Here is a 14848-nt window from a genome sequence, read left to right as displayed (position 1 = left end):
GCAACATCAACACCCCTCAGAGACTGTCACATCCTGACAGACGTCCTGAGGTGATTTATGCTTCTGGCCACAGAAAGCTTTAGTATTGATCCAATAGTTATTGATCTAAGGTTTAAAGGGGTTAAAGGGATGAAACACACTTCAACACATGCTGTCTATGAATAAGTAAAACATGACAGGGACTGATGCGTATCCATTCATGTATTTTTAAGGCTGGAGCCCAGAGGCATTAACGCCAATGAGTGTTTGGACTACAAGCCTGTGGTTTGTGTGTGTAGTATGTACGTGTGTGCGTGTCTCTTTGTCCAATCAATGTGAGGATAAAACAAACAAATTGAAGAGGAATGAACTCTGGGCAGCAGGACAGAAACTCCCAGATGATTTTATCTCAGGGCACATCTGGTGAGTTAAAAATAACTCCGACACACACATTAAACACACATGGCCTGAACCCTGATCATCACAGGAGGAAACAAGTTCACTCAGACAACTTTTCATCACCACACTTCCTTGGCTGAAGAGTCAAAAGGTTCCTTAAGCAGCTGTATCTCATAGGACTTCCTTTGTCAGAGACAAAACAGTCCAAGAGACACAGGAAGTACAGAAAAAGATTTGTCTATCACCATCTTTACCTGAAAACATAAGCCCCCTGTAGGCAGACAAATACAAGGGAAAACATTTCTTGCACTAAGACACAAAATATATCTAAAATATATTGAAAGAGCGTAAAATTCTGTAATTCCATATTTTTCTTGTTCTTTCCATCTTTGTTCTCAATCATCTTCGCCTGTTTTGTTTTGTTTTTTTTTTTTGGTGAATTACTTCAGACAAAATTTCCTTTGTATTTTTTTGTACTTCATATTTCGGTCTTTTATTTTCAACATACCATTGTATCCATCCTGGTTGATGTCTCCCAGGGGTGCGATAGCAGTGCCAAAGCGTCCGAAGGTGTGAGTGCCAGTGATGGCGACAGGTTCTGTGAATGTGAGTGGGGCCATCTGCAGATACAAGTAAACCCTCCCCACCTCCCTGGGTTTACTCTCCATCTCTCTCTCCATGTAAAGGGGTGCCCCGACCAGCACATCATCCATCCTTTGGACAAAAATTTGTAAATTTTGATGCTCAGAGAGGGTAAGACTGAGAATATATGTGCCTAGATGTTGTTTATGTTTACTCACCCATCGCCATTCAGATCCGTGACAGCCACTGAATAGCCAAAGTAGGATGCCATCTGAGGGTCAGACGTTGAGACAAAATGGAAATTTTTCAATCATATACACAAAGCTTTTGAATGATTTTCATCACATTCTATTTGAATCCACGCCCGCTGTAAAGTTTAAGACGTAGGAAAATCCACATCAGTAATTGTAAAGGTGCAGCCATATGAAACTTTGCAATATGGGAACAAGTATCTGTGATGTGTTGCTCCCACCTGTTCCCCTGTGAAATTCTGGATGAAGGTCAGATTTGTTGAGTTGATCATTGCCACCTATAAGTAGCAGACAGACTGTCAGAAACAGGAAAGCACCAGACTTTGTCCTTGTCAAACACATGGAACAGAAATGGCCAACAAGCCTGACAAACAGGCACATGAAGAATGCATGAAATGAAAAAAAAAAAAAAAGAAGAAGACAGAAACCACAAAAAAAAGCTTTTATTTAACCCCCCCCCCACACACACACACATACACACAACCATCCTTTTTGTGCTTTTACCATTTTCCCCTCATCATTCTCCATCCCCCCATCCTAACCCTGGTCTTGGGGAAAGACAGAGGGGGAAGGCTGAGAATTCCTTCATAAGACCTAAAATAACAACCACATGGAGACAGCCGGGGGGCGACACATACACACACACACACACACACACAGTGATACACACTGGCTCAATCACAGATATCTCAAAGACATTTTCAACGGGGATATACTTACAAACACAGTCAGATGAGAATGTGCAAACACAAATATTAAACCACTGGCGTGGATGTCCACTTTCCTGTGCACAGAGTGGTGGGATTGGTCACAGAGTAAACCTATCCAGCTACCCCAGTGCCAGTCTTCTGACATGGCCTACCTGCAGCCTTCCTGCTCTATGATGCTCGCATTGCACTGTACTGAGAGGAGCATTATCACACTGCCAACAACGACCAGACATAAAACACACTCTGCTGCAGTGGGTGTGTGTGCAGTGTGTGGAGGCCTGTGGTTGCACTGCAGGTCAGGGTTAAGGGTCATGTGTGTGTGGAGAAGGGTTAGTGGGGTTAGGTGGGGTCACCCCCTGCCTCCACATGCAGCGGAAACTGTGTGTCATGAGGGAGCACTGACACAGTCAGTGCCGGGGACAAGTTCCCATAAGACAACTGGAGACACACAGCAGTATTTGCATAGAAGCACATACAGTATTTGTTAAAGGGCATATTGCAGCTTAAAGACCACTTTGAACAACGTTTAGAAAAATAATATAGGAAGAGTTTTTTCTGCAAAATATCTATCTATCTATCTATCTATCTATATATATATATATATATATATATATATATATATATATATATCAGCATCCTCCATCTGTATTTTTCCTTTACATCCTGAACTGGGACACAGAAATATGTATTTTTTATTTTAAATATGATATATATCTACTTTATTTATCCTGGGGAAATTCACTTACATACATTATTCATATTTTCCATATATGAATTAGGATAATAAAGTAATGCTGAATGTTCAGCAGATTTGTAAAACTCTAAATTTCTCCGGCACAACTGGAGCCTGAGGAGGCTGTGTGCACTGTGCACTGAAGGCACCGCACCTGGTGTCAGTCCCACCTGGGTCCTGCTTAGGCATCCCATGTCGAACTCCATCAGTTCAGATAATCCTCCGGTCTAAAAGGGTTGTTTGTCGTTGCTGATGCAGCCGTGAAGTCACAGGCACAGAGGATAGCGGGGTTTTTGTTCCTGTTAGGAAACCTGTGGACTCGATGTCCTGACCGGCTGGGGTTTGTGCAACCTCCACAAACGCAATCATTTACTATGATAATGATAAATGAATGCAATACAACACTGCTGAAAACACATTGAGTCTCTGACTAATAACTACCTCCTCCCACACCAGTGATGGCAGAGCCTGGCATATAGCTCTGGTGTTGAAAAAAAAAAAAAAAAATTTGCATTCTTATGTCTTGAAATTTTTTTTCAAACCTCCATTAACTTTTCAAAGGGTATTTTCAGACAAGGTTATATATACATAAAAAATTAAACTGCCCTTTAAGGCTATGTAGAGCCACTCTGTGGCTCAAGTACTCTGAGCCATAGTCTGTCACCATATGAAAGATTGGCAACAGATGAATGCAAGAAACTCTATTGTGGACATGTCTCTCGCTACATAAAAGCCTCCACTCTACTTCCTGCACCACACAGTATGCAGATATTTACCCCTCGACAAGATAACAAGTTCAAAGCTATATGAAAGACAGCATACAGAAAAAACAACATAAGCTGTCCTAACAAGATGCTCCTGGCATACTCAGTCCCCAGAACACCTTCAATGCTTCTTGCCAAAGACTTTCAAAGTCTCTGCAACTCTTGAGAGGTGTTAACACTATGCTTTCAAAAGAAATGTCCTGTGTTTTCTGATGATGTTCACATTGGTCCAAAATCTTCCTGTGGATTTTGGTTTCAGATCAGGTGATTATGAAGGCCATAGTATATTGCTTACCAATTTCAAACCGTCCACTGACCATTTGCAGATAATAACGGTGCATGTGTGTTTGTTATGTTTTTGTAGCAATGCTGGCTCAGCATTGTTTTTAAAACCAAAATTTGCCTGTTTGTCAAATCTGTCAAATACTCACATATCCAAAATTCTGTGCTCCTCTTGGGACTCCAGCGATCAGCTCTGGGAAACAGAAAAACAAAACATGACTTGAATTTGTGTCTGTGTGTGTGTGAGGAAGATTTACATAGAAAGAGAGGGCACAACAGAGATTTGACAAATGCCTAAACACTAGTGATGGGAAGTTAAGATCTTTTTAATCTTGTTCAGTAAAATGAACAAATCTTTTTTCAATCATTCATTCAGTCATTGGTCATTCATTCATTGGAACCAGTGAGGTGCTGTAGCTGTTATTTGTGTAATGAATGAAAAAGCACGGCTTTTAAACACTGAAGAGCTACATGGTCTGCTTCACTTTGCATATAATACACAAGTTTGCTTTTATTAAACTAGGGAGCACCCTTTTGGGGCATAGCCTGCTGAAGTTGAAACTACTGATTACTTCATTTGCCGGGAGGAGAGCGCTCCACCAGTCATTAAAAAAACTCTCATTCTATGCTGGCTGTTCACTTTAGCCTACCTGGTTACTGAAGACCTGTAGTCTTCAAAGGCAAATTAAGCATCCATTATGATATGATATGGATTGTGAGTCCTCCACACAGACCGGATCCCCCTCCCAACCCTGCCCGCCCCCAGAGGCTAGATCGAACCCCCCCCCCCCCCCGAGCCCACCCTGGTGGAAAAGCTGAGAGTTGCTGAGAACCCACTGATTCATTCAGTGCTGAGTTGAGACTCATGTATTGATTGATGAGTGTGGTGTTGCTGACTTGTAGGGATGATCTCAGGGCCCCCCACCCAGAGAGACAGGACAGGGTCCCCCCTTCTTTCCCTCTAGCTCAAGCCAACAGGCTCCACCATGAGCCTATAAAGCCAGTAACTCTTAGCTTTATCTTCACTTGGAGGTCCATATAATAACCAGTACTCCAGTCTGAAGAGGGTTTGGGGAACAAGACCACAACAAATTCCGCACCACAACACAACACAGCACGTTACAGGCATGTGTAACCTCTTAAGGACGAGTTTAAGACTCACTGACATGTGTTGTGCCGAAGGGGGTTCAGGGCCTTTGCGGGGTTGGCATGGGGGCATGTAAACGCAACACAGAGATGGAAAGATCCCACAAAATGGCAATTCATAAAGAGGCTCTGATAGACAGGAAATGATGGATGTGAAGCTGAAGTGGCAGCAGGGGATCAGGGTCTCATGCTTATGACAGGGCAGCAGAAACGAGTGTGTGATGGCAGTGTGTGAACAGGAAGCAAATGATGTGGCAGGATTGTGGTCAATTTCATTCTCTGTGCTTTTCCTTTTAAATTGCTTGTTTTGTTTTGGTTTTTTTTTTTTTTTTTGAAGTTCTGACAAACTGATTGTGTGGGAATGAACTTCAGCAGCACCACACATTTGCTGCATAAGGGTATATGCAGGAATTCCATTTGGTCTGAATAGTACCCAGCGAAAGGTCAACAAAGATGAACGAAACTCGTTCATCTTTCTGATCTGCACATCTTTCATAAGTGACCTTATCTCTCCTTCCACCCAATATCTCAAGTCCAGAAGAATTTCTGGACCTGAAAAGGTTTAGAGTCTTCCACTAATCATTCTAATCAGTTAAAATGAAGATCAGGAAATCCCTTTATCAGTGGTTCCTGAAGTCCCTTCCCCATGGGGTCGTGACCCAGACAAACAGAGACAGTTCTCATTACTACATCTGCGTCCAGACCCAGACTGTGTCACCAAATTGTCCACTCACTATCATTCACCCTATCACACCCTTCATAGAGTTCCCAGCATGTGGTGCTGGCACGAACTGAGAGGAATCGCAAAAACTGCAGTGTCTCAGCCGGCGATGCAGGATGGCTGCTGATGTTGTCAGTGAGGGATTCCTTTGCTGCTGCATGTGGTTCGTTTGAATGAATTGTTGGCTTTCTCACCTTGTTCAGAGTCTCCTGTAAACTCTCCCACTGCCACAGAGTAACCTAGAGAGAAATCAGTCGCACATGACAATATATAGGTGAAATAAACCCAAACAGTCAGTGTACAAGGTGTGTTACATCGCTATTATCATTATTTATTTAAATATGATCATTATTAAAGTTAAGGTGCATGGATTTATGTGTGAGTGCAAGTATGTTACCAAGGTAACTGTCATCATGTGTGTCTGCAGCCGCTCTTGTCTGCTTTTCTCCCGGCACCTTTCTCAGGATGGCCTTTAAAGAGTAGCCATTCAGTATCTCAGCTATCCCTGCTGTCACCACTTGACCTACACACACACACACACACACACACACAAACAGATGGAGAAAAACAAACAGCCTGGGTGAGAGAGTCACATCTGCTCACGGAGCACCAGTACCCGCTTCAGTGGAAATCTGCTGGAGCAGGACCACCCTCTCCACATGAGAGATGTGCACAGCTAATAACACATCAGTGTTCTCCTGAGCGGAACCTAAAACACATTGTTGGTAGAGGGATAGCTGGAAAAATGCTCAAAGAAAATGCCTATCCTCTGCACAGCATGACTTCTGAATTATAGGTGTCCACACACAAACAACACTCTTCCTCTGCCGCTGAACAAGAGGTCAAACAAACAAATGATTTTTATCCGTGGCCACTCTCAACCTTCCATAAATCCTGTTTAATGAGCGTTTGTGTATGTGCACTGACGTTGGGAAAGAGTTCCCACTTAGCCCCAGCTCCTCTCCCACCTTCGCCCTCTCCCTCCGAGCTATGAGTTTCTTTCCCATCACTGTATGAACTCATCATTAAAACACAATCTGATAAATGAAACAGCATTTTACAAACTGTTAACAGAAGTCACTGCTGCTAATTTGAAATGTCCTTTACACCCCGAGATGACACGATTGTATATGGAAGACAGTGTTTTTATGATAACTGAGTGAAGGTCTTAGATAATCGTTGCATATTAGAGGCCATAAAATCCAAGCTGAGTGCTTTTATAAACATTCGGAGGAAGTGTTTTAACTGAAGGCAGCCAGCCTCACCACGCTGCGGGCATAGAGAGGGAGCAGTCCATTAGGCTGCCTGTGATACCTGCCTTAACATTCATTATTTAACCATATGTGGCAATAACACGGGTGCCAAATAATAAAATAAAATATTTTCAAAATATTTTCAAAAACAGGAATAAAAGAGCTGCCGCTTTCTTATTTTGTCTTTGTCTTGTTTCTTTTTTGCGTCCCTGTACAAACACATTTTGCATCCTTCCACAGTGGATAAAATGAAATGCTGCAGAGGAACAGATCAGGGGTCAGACAGAGCGCGCAACCCTAAGTGATCTGTAATTGCCACATAAGTGGAGAGGAAAGGAGGGAATAGAAAAGGACACACACGCTCTCTTACATACTTGGAACTGGGGGAGTAGTTCTACACTTCAACAGCTGAACTCGAGCTGTGTCTACACCTATTAAGACACTTCATCCCTCTGCTTAGACTAGCTGACCTCAGCATTGCTTTTATCAGGCAGGAGCTCCATCTTTGTTTTTCTCCCTCTCTCTAAGACATACCCCCTTATTTCTCATCTTTCTCTCTTCCTGCCGAAACATGTTACTAATTCATTTATCAACAGTCCTCTGTCACAAAAAGTTTCTCCGTCCCTCTCAATCCTTTTGCCTGTCTTTGAGGTTGTTCCCCTTTTCGTGAAGCTTTTCCAAGCTCCTCTGCACTTTTTCTTGGGGCAGAGGGGCAGTTCCTCCACACTCCATTACCCCTCGATCAGCTCATTAAAAAGCCCAAACCCTCACTTCCTGTTACACTTTTACAGACAGAAAGAAGAATGAACTAAAGGAGTGAGGGAGGGAATGAGGTTAAGAGAGTAACAATGAACAGTAAGACACGTTTCTTTCCATCTTTCCATCTTGAAGCTAGGTAAGACCAGATCTGGCAAGCTATTCAATAACACTGTGTGTGTGTGTGTGTGCAGACTGTCCTGAATGTTAAACTCATCTCCATACTTTTCTTTCATTTGAACACCTTCCCATCTATGATATCATTGCAAAAGTGAGCCTAAACACACATTTAAGCAGCACTGCAGTTACCTTGCCAGTAAAAGCTTCCTGGTCCTCCAACCACCAGACGCCCCTCCTGAAATAAATACAATTAGTTAGCAGTAAACGTGTGACATAAATTAGTCGTTTTGCGTGTGTGACCCTGCGTGTGCTTGTTGTGCACCAGAGAGGTATATGACGCATGCAGCTGTGTGTGAGAGAGCATATGTTTCTTGCTGCCCTGCCTGTTGACATGCTGTGGAGAATGACAGCTTCCTGTACAGGAGGGTAGAGTTGGACCATGAGACAGAGGTGAGAGGTCACACTGAATATACAGTGAAAGAATGCATAAGCGCATTTGTTTGGTCTATTGTGCTTAGAGGCAGAAGGTCTCATCAGAAGTGGAGACCCCTCTGGTGCTCTCATCTTCCCCATGTGCATAAATGTCTAAAGGGGGAGTCTTTTTTTTTTTCTAGAAAGCTCTCCCTTTGCACTCAAAGGGGGGACACGATGTGTGGATGGGGTGTCATGATGGTAATGTATGATTATTGTTCCAACCTTGGTGAAATCCACACTGAAGCCAGCCTGGCAGAATCCCTGTCCCTCTGGATCTGGATCACCTGAAAACCACCAGAGTAGAAAAAGAATCTTAACCGTCATGACGTCAGCTTCCATGAGTGAAACTAACAGGAACTACTTCACAACTTGAAGCAAAATGTCTTGCAATTTACATTAAATGTGATCTGAAGTGTGTTTCTGTTTGGATAGCTGCATCTGACTGTGCATAAATACAAAAAGACTATGTGCACGTTATGACTTGTTCTCCAATTCAGGGGCACCCTGAGGTGATGTTTAATGATACGTAAACTACACATGGGCGTGTACAAACAAAGTGTGAGTTTTAATAGTAGACTGAGAGGTTGTAGATTAGGGTTAAGATGGAGCTGGAAAAAAAAAGCTCCCCTCACTTGAAAACTGTGCAGGATTATTTTCCCTTTGAGAACAATTAAATTTACAATGTGATGTGATGTACTCCAGCCTCGATTGCTCTGAAGTGACTTAAACGATGAAATACAGCTCTTAAACAGCCTAACCAATTACTGCAGGGAAATGTGGGTGTATCTGAGTGTGAATGATGAGGCATTTTTACAGGAAATGGATGGCAGAGTGGAGGGCTGTATTTGGTCTGTATGTTTATGATGTGCCACCTGATAGCCTCCAGTTCTCCTTATCATGTTGTACTGGTGCCTCATATCACTAAGAGACTAAGAAAGGTTGCCAGAACTAAGTGGGAGAGAATAAAAAAAAAAAAAAAAGCATTCAGATGGAGGTGGTGCAGACGAGGCAGCAAAATCCCATGAATCCTGTTTACAGATCTGATGATAGGAAGAAGAGGGCTGGAGAGAGAAACGCTGTCAGAAAGAGACATTGCTGTCAGCTTGTTGTGGCAATCTGTAAAACATTGAGGAAGGTAATCCATGGCAGTGTGCAGCAGAAATCTTTTAAATTTAATTTAATCCAAATGAAACAAAAACTGGGGTGGATTGTCACCTTCATCGATTTGTGTTTGAACTTGTTTTTTTGTTGTTGTTTAATTGGCTGGACAAACAGAACAAGCATACTTTACTTTTTATTGGCATAAATATCTGTATTTTCTTTTAAGTCCTGACTGATGGATGATACAGTGCATTGGGACAGGAGACGAGCATATCTCAAAAAAAACAAACAAAAAAAAAAAACACAATTTAGTTAATGTGTGTTTATACTGACAGAAAAAAAACAGAGGGGAGGGGAGGATGAGAAACAGTGTGAGGGAGATGCAGGCAGTGACTCACTGGTCCTGCAGGGTGAGTACTCTGCGTAGGCGCTGAAGTTCTGGACAGCCACATAGCAAGTCCCCACAGGTTCCTTCTCCCTACTCAGCTTCACTGTCCGCCAGTGGTAGAGAGGAGCACAGGCCTAAACAACAAGAAAGAACCCGAGTCTATTTACAGAAACACGAAAGAATCTTCAAGCATGTATGATGGTAGATTATTAACTGACTGTCCACTCACCACCACCTTTCCTTTATGTGTCCTGACTGATGCTCCAAACCACTGGTGGGACTTAAACTCCACAGGCTCCCTGGTGCCATTTACCTTCATCATTCTGTTATCTGGAGAGACAGAGACCGAGAGAGAGGGAGGAAAGGGCAAAGACGTAAAAGATGAGAGAAAGAGACATTTTATAAGAATGACACCAAGCTGGTATTTGCTGTGGTCATGGGGATTGGGGCCTATAGCTCTGGGTCCTGTGAGGATGGAAAACATTTGTCCTCTATGAGCAAGAACAAATAACATCTTAAACATGCCTTTAACAAACATCAAAACACCATTTGCCCCCCAGAAACAGACATTTGTCAGGACTTCTTTTTTTGGTTTCTCATAAAATGTAACAGCACTTAGGAGACTGTTGCCTCAGTCTTTTCATGCACAGACACACACACGCAATGAGCATTTCCCACCCAGCTCACAGTAAAGTGTCTGTGACTTTGGTTTGGTTTGTTTTAGATATTTCCTAGTGTTATTAAAGACCGGCTGGGTATCTTTAGAGCATCCAGAGCCCCTCCACATTAAACACCTTTGACTATGTGCACACACATAGACTCACACAACATACTGGATGATAATGTATGCATCAAGGCAGGTGTATAGTTTCTGTATCTATCATTTGTTTAAAAAACAAATGATAAATATTTGTGATTAAAACTAATATCAAGCAATCATAATCATGAAAAGAATAAAGGGGCAGAGGCTTAAAAGAAGCAGGCCTGTGAAAAGAAAGGTAAATGTTTTTAGTCCAGACATTGGCTGGAAAACAATGGGTGAAGTTCATGAATGCGGGCCAGTGCAATGCACACAGCAGAATCCAGTTTAGGTGCTGTGGGGCCATTAGCAGGGCACTGACTGTGCTGCAAGGCTTCCAGATGTGCATGTGTAGTGCAGGGTGCAGGTTATACAGTGCACATGCTAAAAGTTTCCATGTTAAAAACTTTTTTTTTTCCCAAAGTAAAAGATTTTTTTATCAAAAAGAGGTATGGATTAATTTATCACATTTCAGCAAGTTAAAATGAAATCCGTTGGTATAGGTGGAGTCTCTACTGTAGGAGAATACTTTTCCAGGTTTCCTCAATCTAACATGCAATCCATCACTAATCTGTCTCACTCTCGCCATATCAGCCTCCGTCCCAACCCCCACAGTATAGTGGCATGACTTAAAACATCTGCCTAACGTCACTGGAGCCGCGCACACAATCAGGCACACGTAAAGCTGATCTATAGATATTAACAAGCCCGGGACACAGATGTTCACCACTTGTGCTTATGGTTTGTACAGTGTGCATGAATGTATCTTAGTCTGGTTATACCTGTAATAAAGGGTCTGTTGTAGCTCTAGATATATCCGTCATGTCCACTGTCATCACTGTCATCAATAACTTTGTGCATACCCACCCACTCCGGAGAATAAACACATGAACACATTTATGCCTGTGTTTATTTGTCTGTCACAAAAAACCTGAAATTTAGCCCACAACGCTAAGACCCTTTGTTGAAAATAACCTATAATTATGTCAAGGGAGAACCAATGAAACCATTCTCACTTTGGAGTCTTTAGCCTCATCCTCACTGAGATTTGTTTTGCTTCAGGCTGACGACCTACTTGCATCAGCTGATCGGCTAGCATCTGTTTTATCCACAATGTCACCGCAGCTCATTGATATATCAGCTCATGGGCGAGCAGCTGACAAACACCATCCCATCATATTCATATATGGACACAGTGGTCCCCATAGCACAATAGTTTTCTGTTTATAGTCACACACTGCTGAAGCTCCATCCTTAGTTGAGCATTCAACTTATATCCTGAAGCTCTTGTTAAAAAATCTTGTCCATGTTCCATTTTTTTTTTCAGCCACGAGTCTACCCTCAAAGGTCAGCTCTATTACATTTTTGGGACATTAACATAGATGACATAATGACCTCACAAAACGAGAGAGAGGGACAGATAGAAGACGATAGGGGGAGGGGGTAAATTTTCAAATCTAATAAAAAGCAGACCTCACCCAATCCCCCTTTCTTCTAAAGGGGAACTAAATTCCCATGTGCATACAGTTTACCCCCCTTCCCTCTCGTTCTCTCTCTCCCCTTTGCTTTCTTGGTTGTTCTCTGTCTTTACCTCTTCTACACACATTCAAATGGAAAAAGTGTGCATGAGAGACATCAGACTCACAAACAAGGGCTGATTGGACAGTCAGCATTGATGATGATGCATTGAAAACCATAATCAGGATATAGGCTTTGCACCAGCAAACCCACGAGCCACCTTTTTTATGAACTGATGAAGCTGATGAGACCCATATGTCTTATCTGTCTTTTTCAAGCAACAGCGGAGTGCCAACTCATATACACACACATACCAGACACACAGGTTACAAAACACATTGATTCTACAGACTTACATCTGGGGACCACCTCTGGCTTTGAAAGGGTCCACTTGGACTGTGGTGAAATTACATTTTAAATTGCAGTTAATTTGTGCTTTTCACCAAAAATACTCATATGAAAGCTATTTAAACAATAACAATAGTACACTTAAATTATTCTTTTCTATGTACTGAAACATGCTTAAATTATTTCAAGCATGGGCCTTGGGAGTATAATTAGAGCCAGTGGGCCCCCCAGGAGGTCTAATTTCAATTTATTAACTTCTGGCATGAGAAAGAAAATGTAAAAAGTTTTCAGGTAACTTACTGGAATTGTCAAAAGGTATCTGCCTGCAGCTGTCAGGCAGTCCAGGCCAGGGACAGTAGTACACAGCTCCAGCCTCCACAATGCCGGGCTGGGAGGTGTTTGCCTTAGGAGCCCCCACCAACACACTGATCCTGACAGGGGAAAGGGAAAACTAAGGTACTTAGTGTATGTTATGTGCAAACATGTGCGCACCATTTGGCTCATTCAGAAACCTGAGTTATGGTCTGCCCCATTATTCTGATTATTATTCTGTAATCTAAAACAGCACAGTGTTATTTATTTTAATTAAGATGTTTGATTGATTAAATTAATTTCCAGTCTGTTCGATCCTACTTTGGTTTAATCTATTACAAAGCCTTCTGGATAACTTCAAATAATTATACAGCTCTAATCTCAGGACAGTGTGGAGTCTTTAGTTAGTTAGTTAGTCCTGATGATGGACTGACGTGTTGCTGGCGGTGGTGTCTTGGTAGAAGTCCACAGAGTAGCCGAAATAGCTTCCATCGGGTCCCCTGTAAACAGTAGGCTGCTCCGCGTAAAGGTTAAAACTCCAAACTCCGCCGAGCGCCGAAAGGAGCAAAGACAGCACCCCGAAAATAACCATCCCAAGGGAGGAGACGCCGTCCTTTACGCGCTCCATCCAGAGAGATTGGCGCAACACTGTCCCCTAAACTGAGAGGGAGCAGGGAGAGCAACACAGACTGAAAGTGGGGAGGGAGAGAGAGAGAGAGAGGAGAGAGCGCTTCCTCCGTGCAGGTGAGGAAGTCCGGATCAGTGCGCACTCTGCCCCCTGACACCCCGAAACCACAAGGACTGTCCAGACAGAGCCGCAGCGACAAGACTACACAGCCGCGCCCCCGCCCACTGCACAAAACTTTACCCCCTACACACACACACACACACACACACACACACACACATTACAAGGCGCAGACCACATCTGAGCGCGCCGCTGGGCCTGCGCGTCACAGCTCCTTTTATGGCGCACACGGATTTTCTGCGATGGATTGGAGACTAACTAACGGTATTAGAGGGAGATTTACCATCTCCCATGGGTGCAAACACCCGGCCCGGGCCCAGGAGTCTACATAAAACACGCTTACACCTCTTCTTTAGTCCGCTAAAGCAACTAGAACCCGAACCCGTTTAGAATAAGTGTAACGAAGTCAGTAATTTACGACAGAAAATATTATGAGCTGTACGCGCAAATTTGCGCAGATTGCTTGGCGCCCGTAGTTTCATTTCCCTCCATAAACCTCGGAGGTAACACAGTTCGTTTCTGATTAAAATAATATCCTGTAATGAAAAAAATACACTTTTAAAGAGGTGACAGACCAAAACTTCGCAAGATTCTGTGTATCAGGCTCAATATGTGGAGTTTAAAGAGTCTCTCTGAGCGTGCATGACGAGGGTGGGTGGGGGGGGGGGGAAGAGTTCTCTGATTGATGCACCCACTTCCATGCAAACAAATCTGCAGTTTATCAGTTTTTCATCAAAAGAAGTTTTACAGGCGCAGCAGTTATGGATTAAACGGCACAGGCAGCCTCGCAGGGGGTAAACGTGCAGCGGAGCAGAACTGGACTCAGTGTGTTTTCTGTCAGACTGGAAGTTGATAAGAACCAGGTGAGAAGGTGAGGTAAAGACAGGATGAGAAGAATCTCAACCTTCACCCTCCAAATGGATGTTTCTTCCCCTTTGCTTCATTTCCCACCCTGTTTTCCACCCACCAATCTGTCCCCTTCCTCTTTTTTTTTTTAAGTTCATGAGCGCACACCTCTGATCCCTATTTGTGCAACAGTGACGTGTTTACGTCAGAGAGGGAAGAAGAGTCTGTTTTTTCTCAGCTGGTCCTTTGTCAATCTGGGATGAATGGTGGTGGTGTTATTGGTCTGCAGTTCTTAAAGCATGGACAAAAGATTTTTGCTTCCGAGAAAAAGAAGGCGATAGAGAGCATGATGGAGCAAGGGGGCAGCAGCCAGACGTATTCCTGTACTTTTGCCCTATTTGGCTTTAGTGGAGCAGCCTGGTGTTGTTGTCTGCCAGTTCACTTTGTTTTAATGCAGGTCTGTGTCACTGTCTGCTCACTTTCATCTCTAATCATTTGCCCAAACTTCCTCCATCCAATAAAACTCTGACAGTTATTCAGTTTCCAGGAATACACACACATTTCGCCACATGTTGCTCAGGTTATGTCCTGTCAGTCCCCCTCTGTGTCCTGATCACA

At 43.1% G+C, this 14848-nt stretch overlaps 1 protein-coding gene across 1 annotated transcript in view; it reads right to left on the bottom strand.

The window, feature by feature from the left end:
* itga8 (integrin, alpha 8) overlaps positions 1-13461 on the bottom strand; it is a 34328-nt gene extending 20867 nt beyond the window's left edge. Inside the window, exons 1-12 of the mRNA XM_029504331.1 lie at positions 13071-13461; positions 12625-12755; positions 9889-9989; positions 9670-9793; positions 8393-8454; positions 7886-7931; positions 5965-6090; positions 5762-5806; positions 3850-3893; positions 1433-1489; positions 1179-1231; positions 887-1092 (exon numbers count right to left, since the gene is read on the bottom strand). Coding sequence (XP_029360191.1) covers positions 887-1092; positions 1179-1231; positions 1433-1489; positions 3850-3893; positions 5762-5806; positions 5965-6090; positions 7886-7931; positions 8393-8454; positions 9670-9793; positions 9889-9989; positions 12625-12755; positions 13071-13264 — 1189 coding nt within the window. The 5' untranslated portion in view covers positions 13265-13461. The remainder of the gene's footprint in view (positions 1-886; positions 1093-1178; positions 1232-1432; positions 1490-3849; positions 3894-5761; positions 5807-5964; positions 6091-7885; positions 7932-8392; positions 8455-9669; positions 9794-9888; positions 9990-12624; positions 12756-13070) is intronic.
* Positions 13462-14848: the final 1387 nt, after the last annotated feature.

The sequence above is a fragment of the Echeneis naucrates genome, chromosome 6 (genome assembly GCF_900963305.1).
Source record: "Echeneis naucrates chromosome 6, fEcheNa1.1, whole genome shotgun sequence".
Lineage (NCBI taxonomy): Eukaryota > Metazoa > Chordata > Actinopteri > Carangiformes > Echeneidae > Echeneis > Echeneis naucrates.
This window is presented reverse-complemented; position numbering and strand designations above follow the sequence as displayed.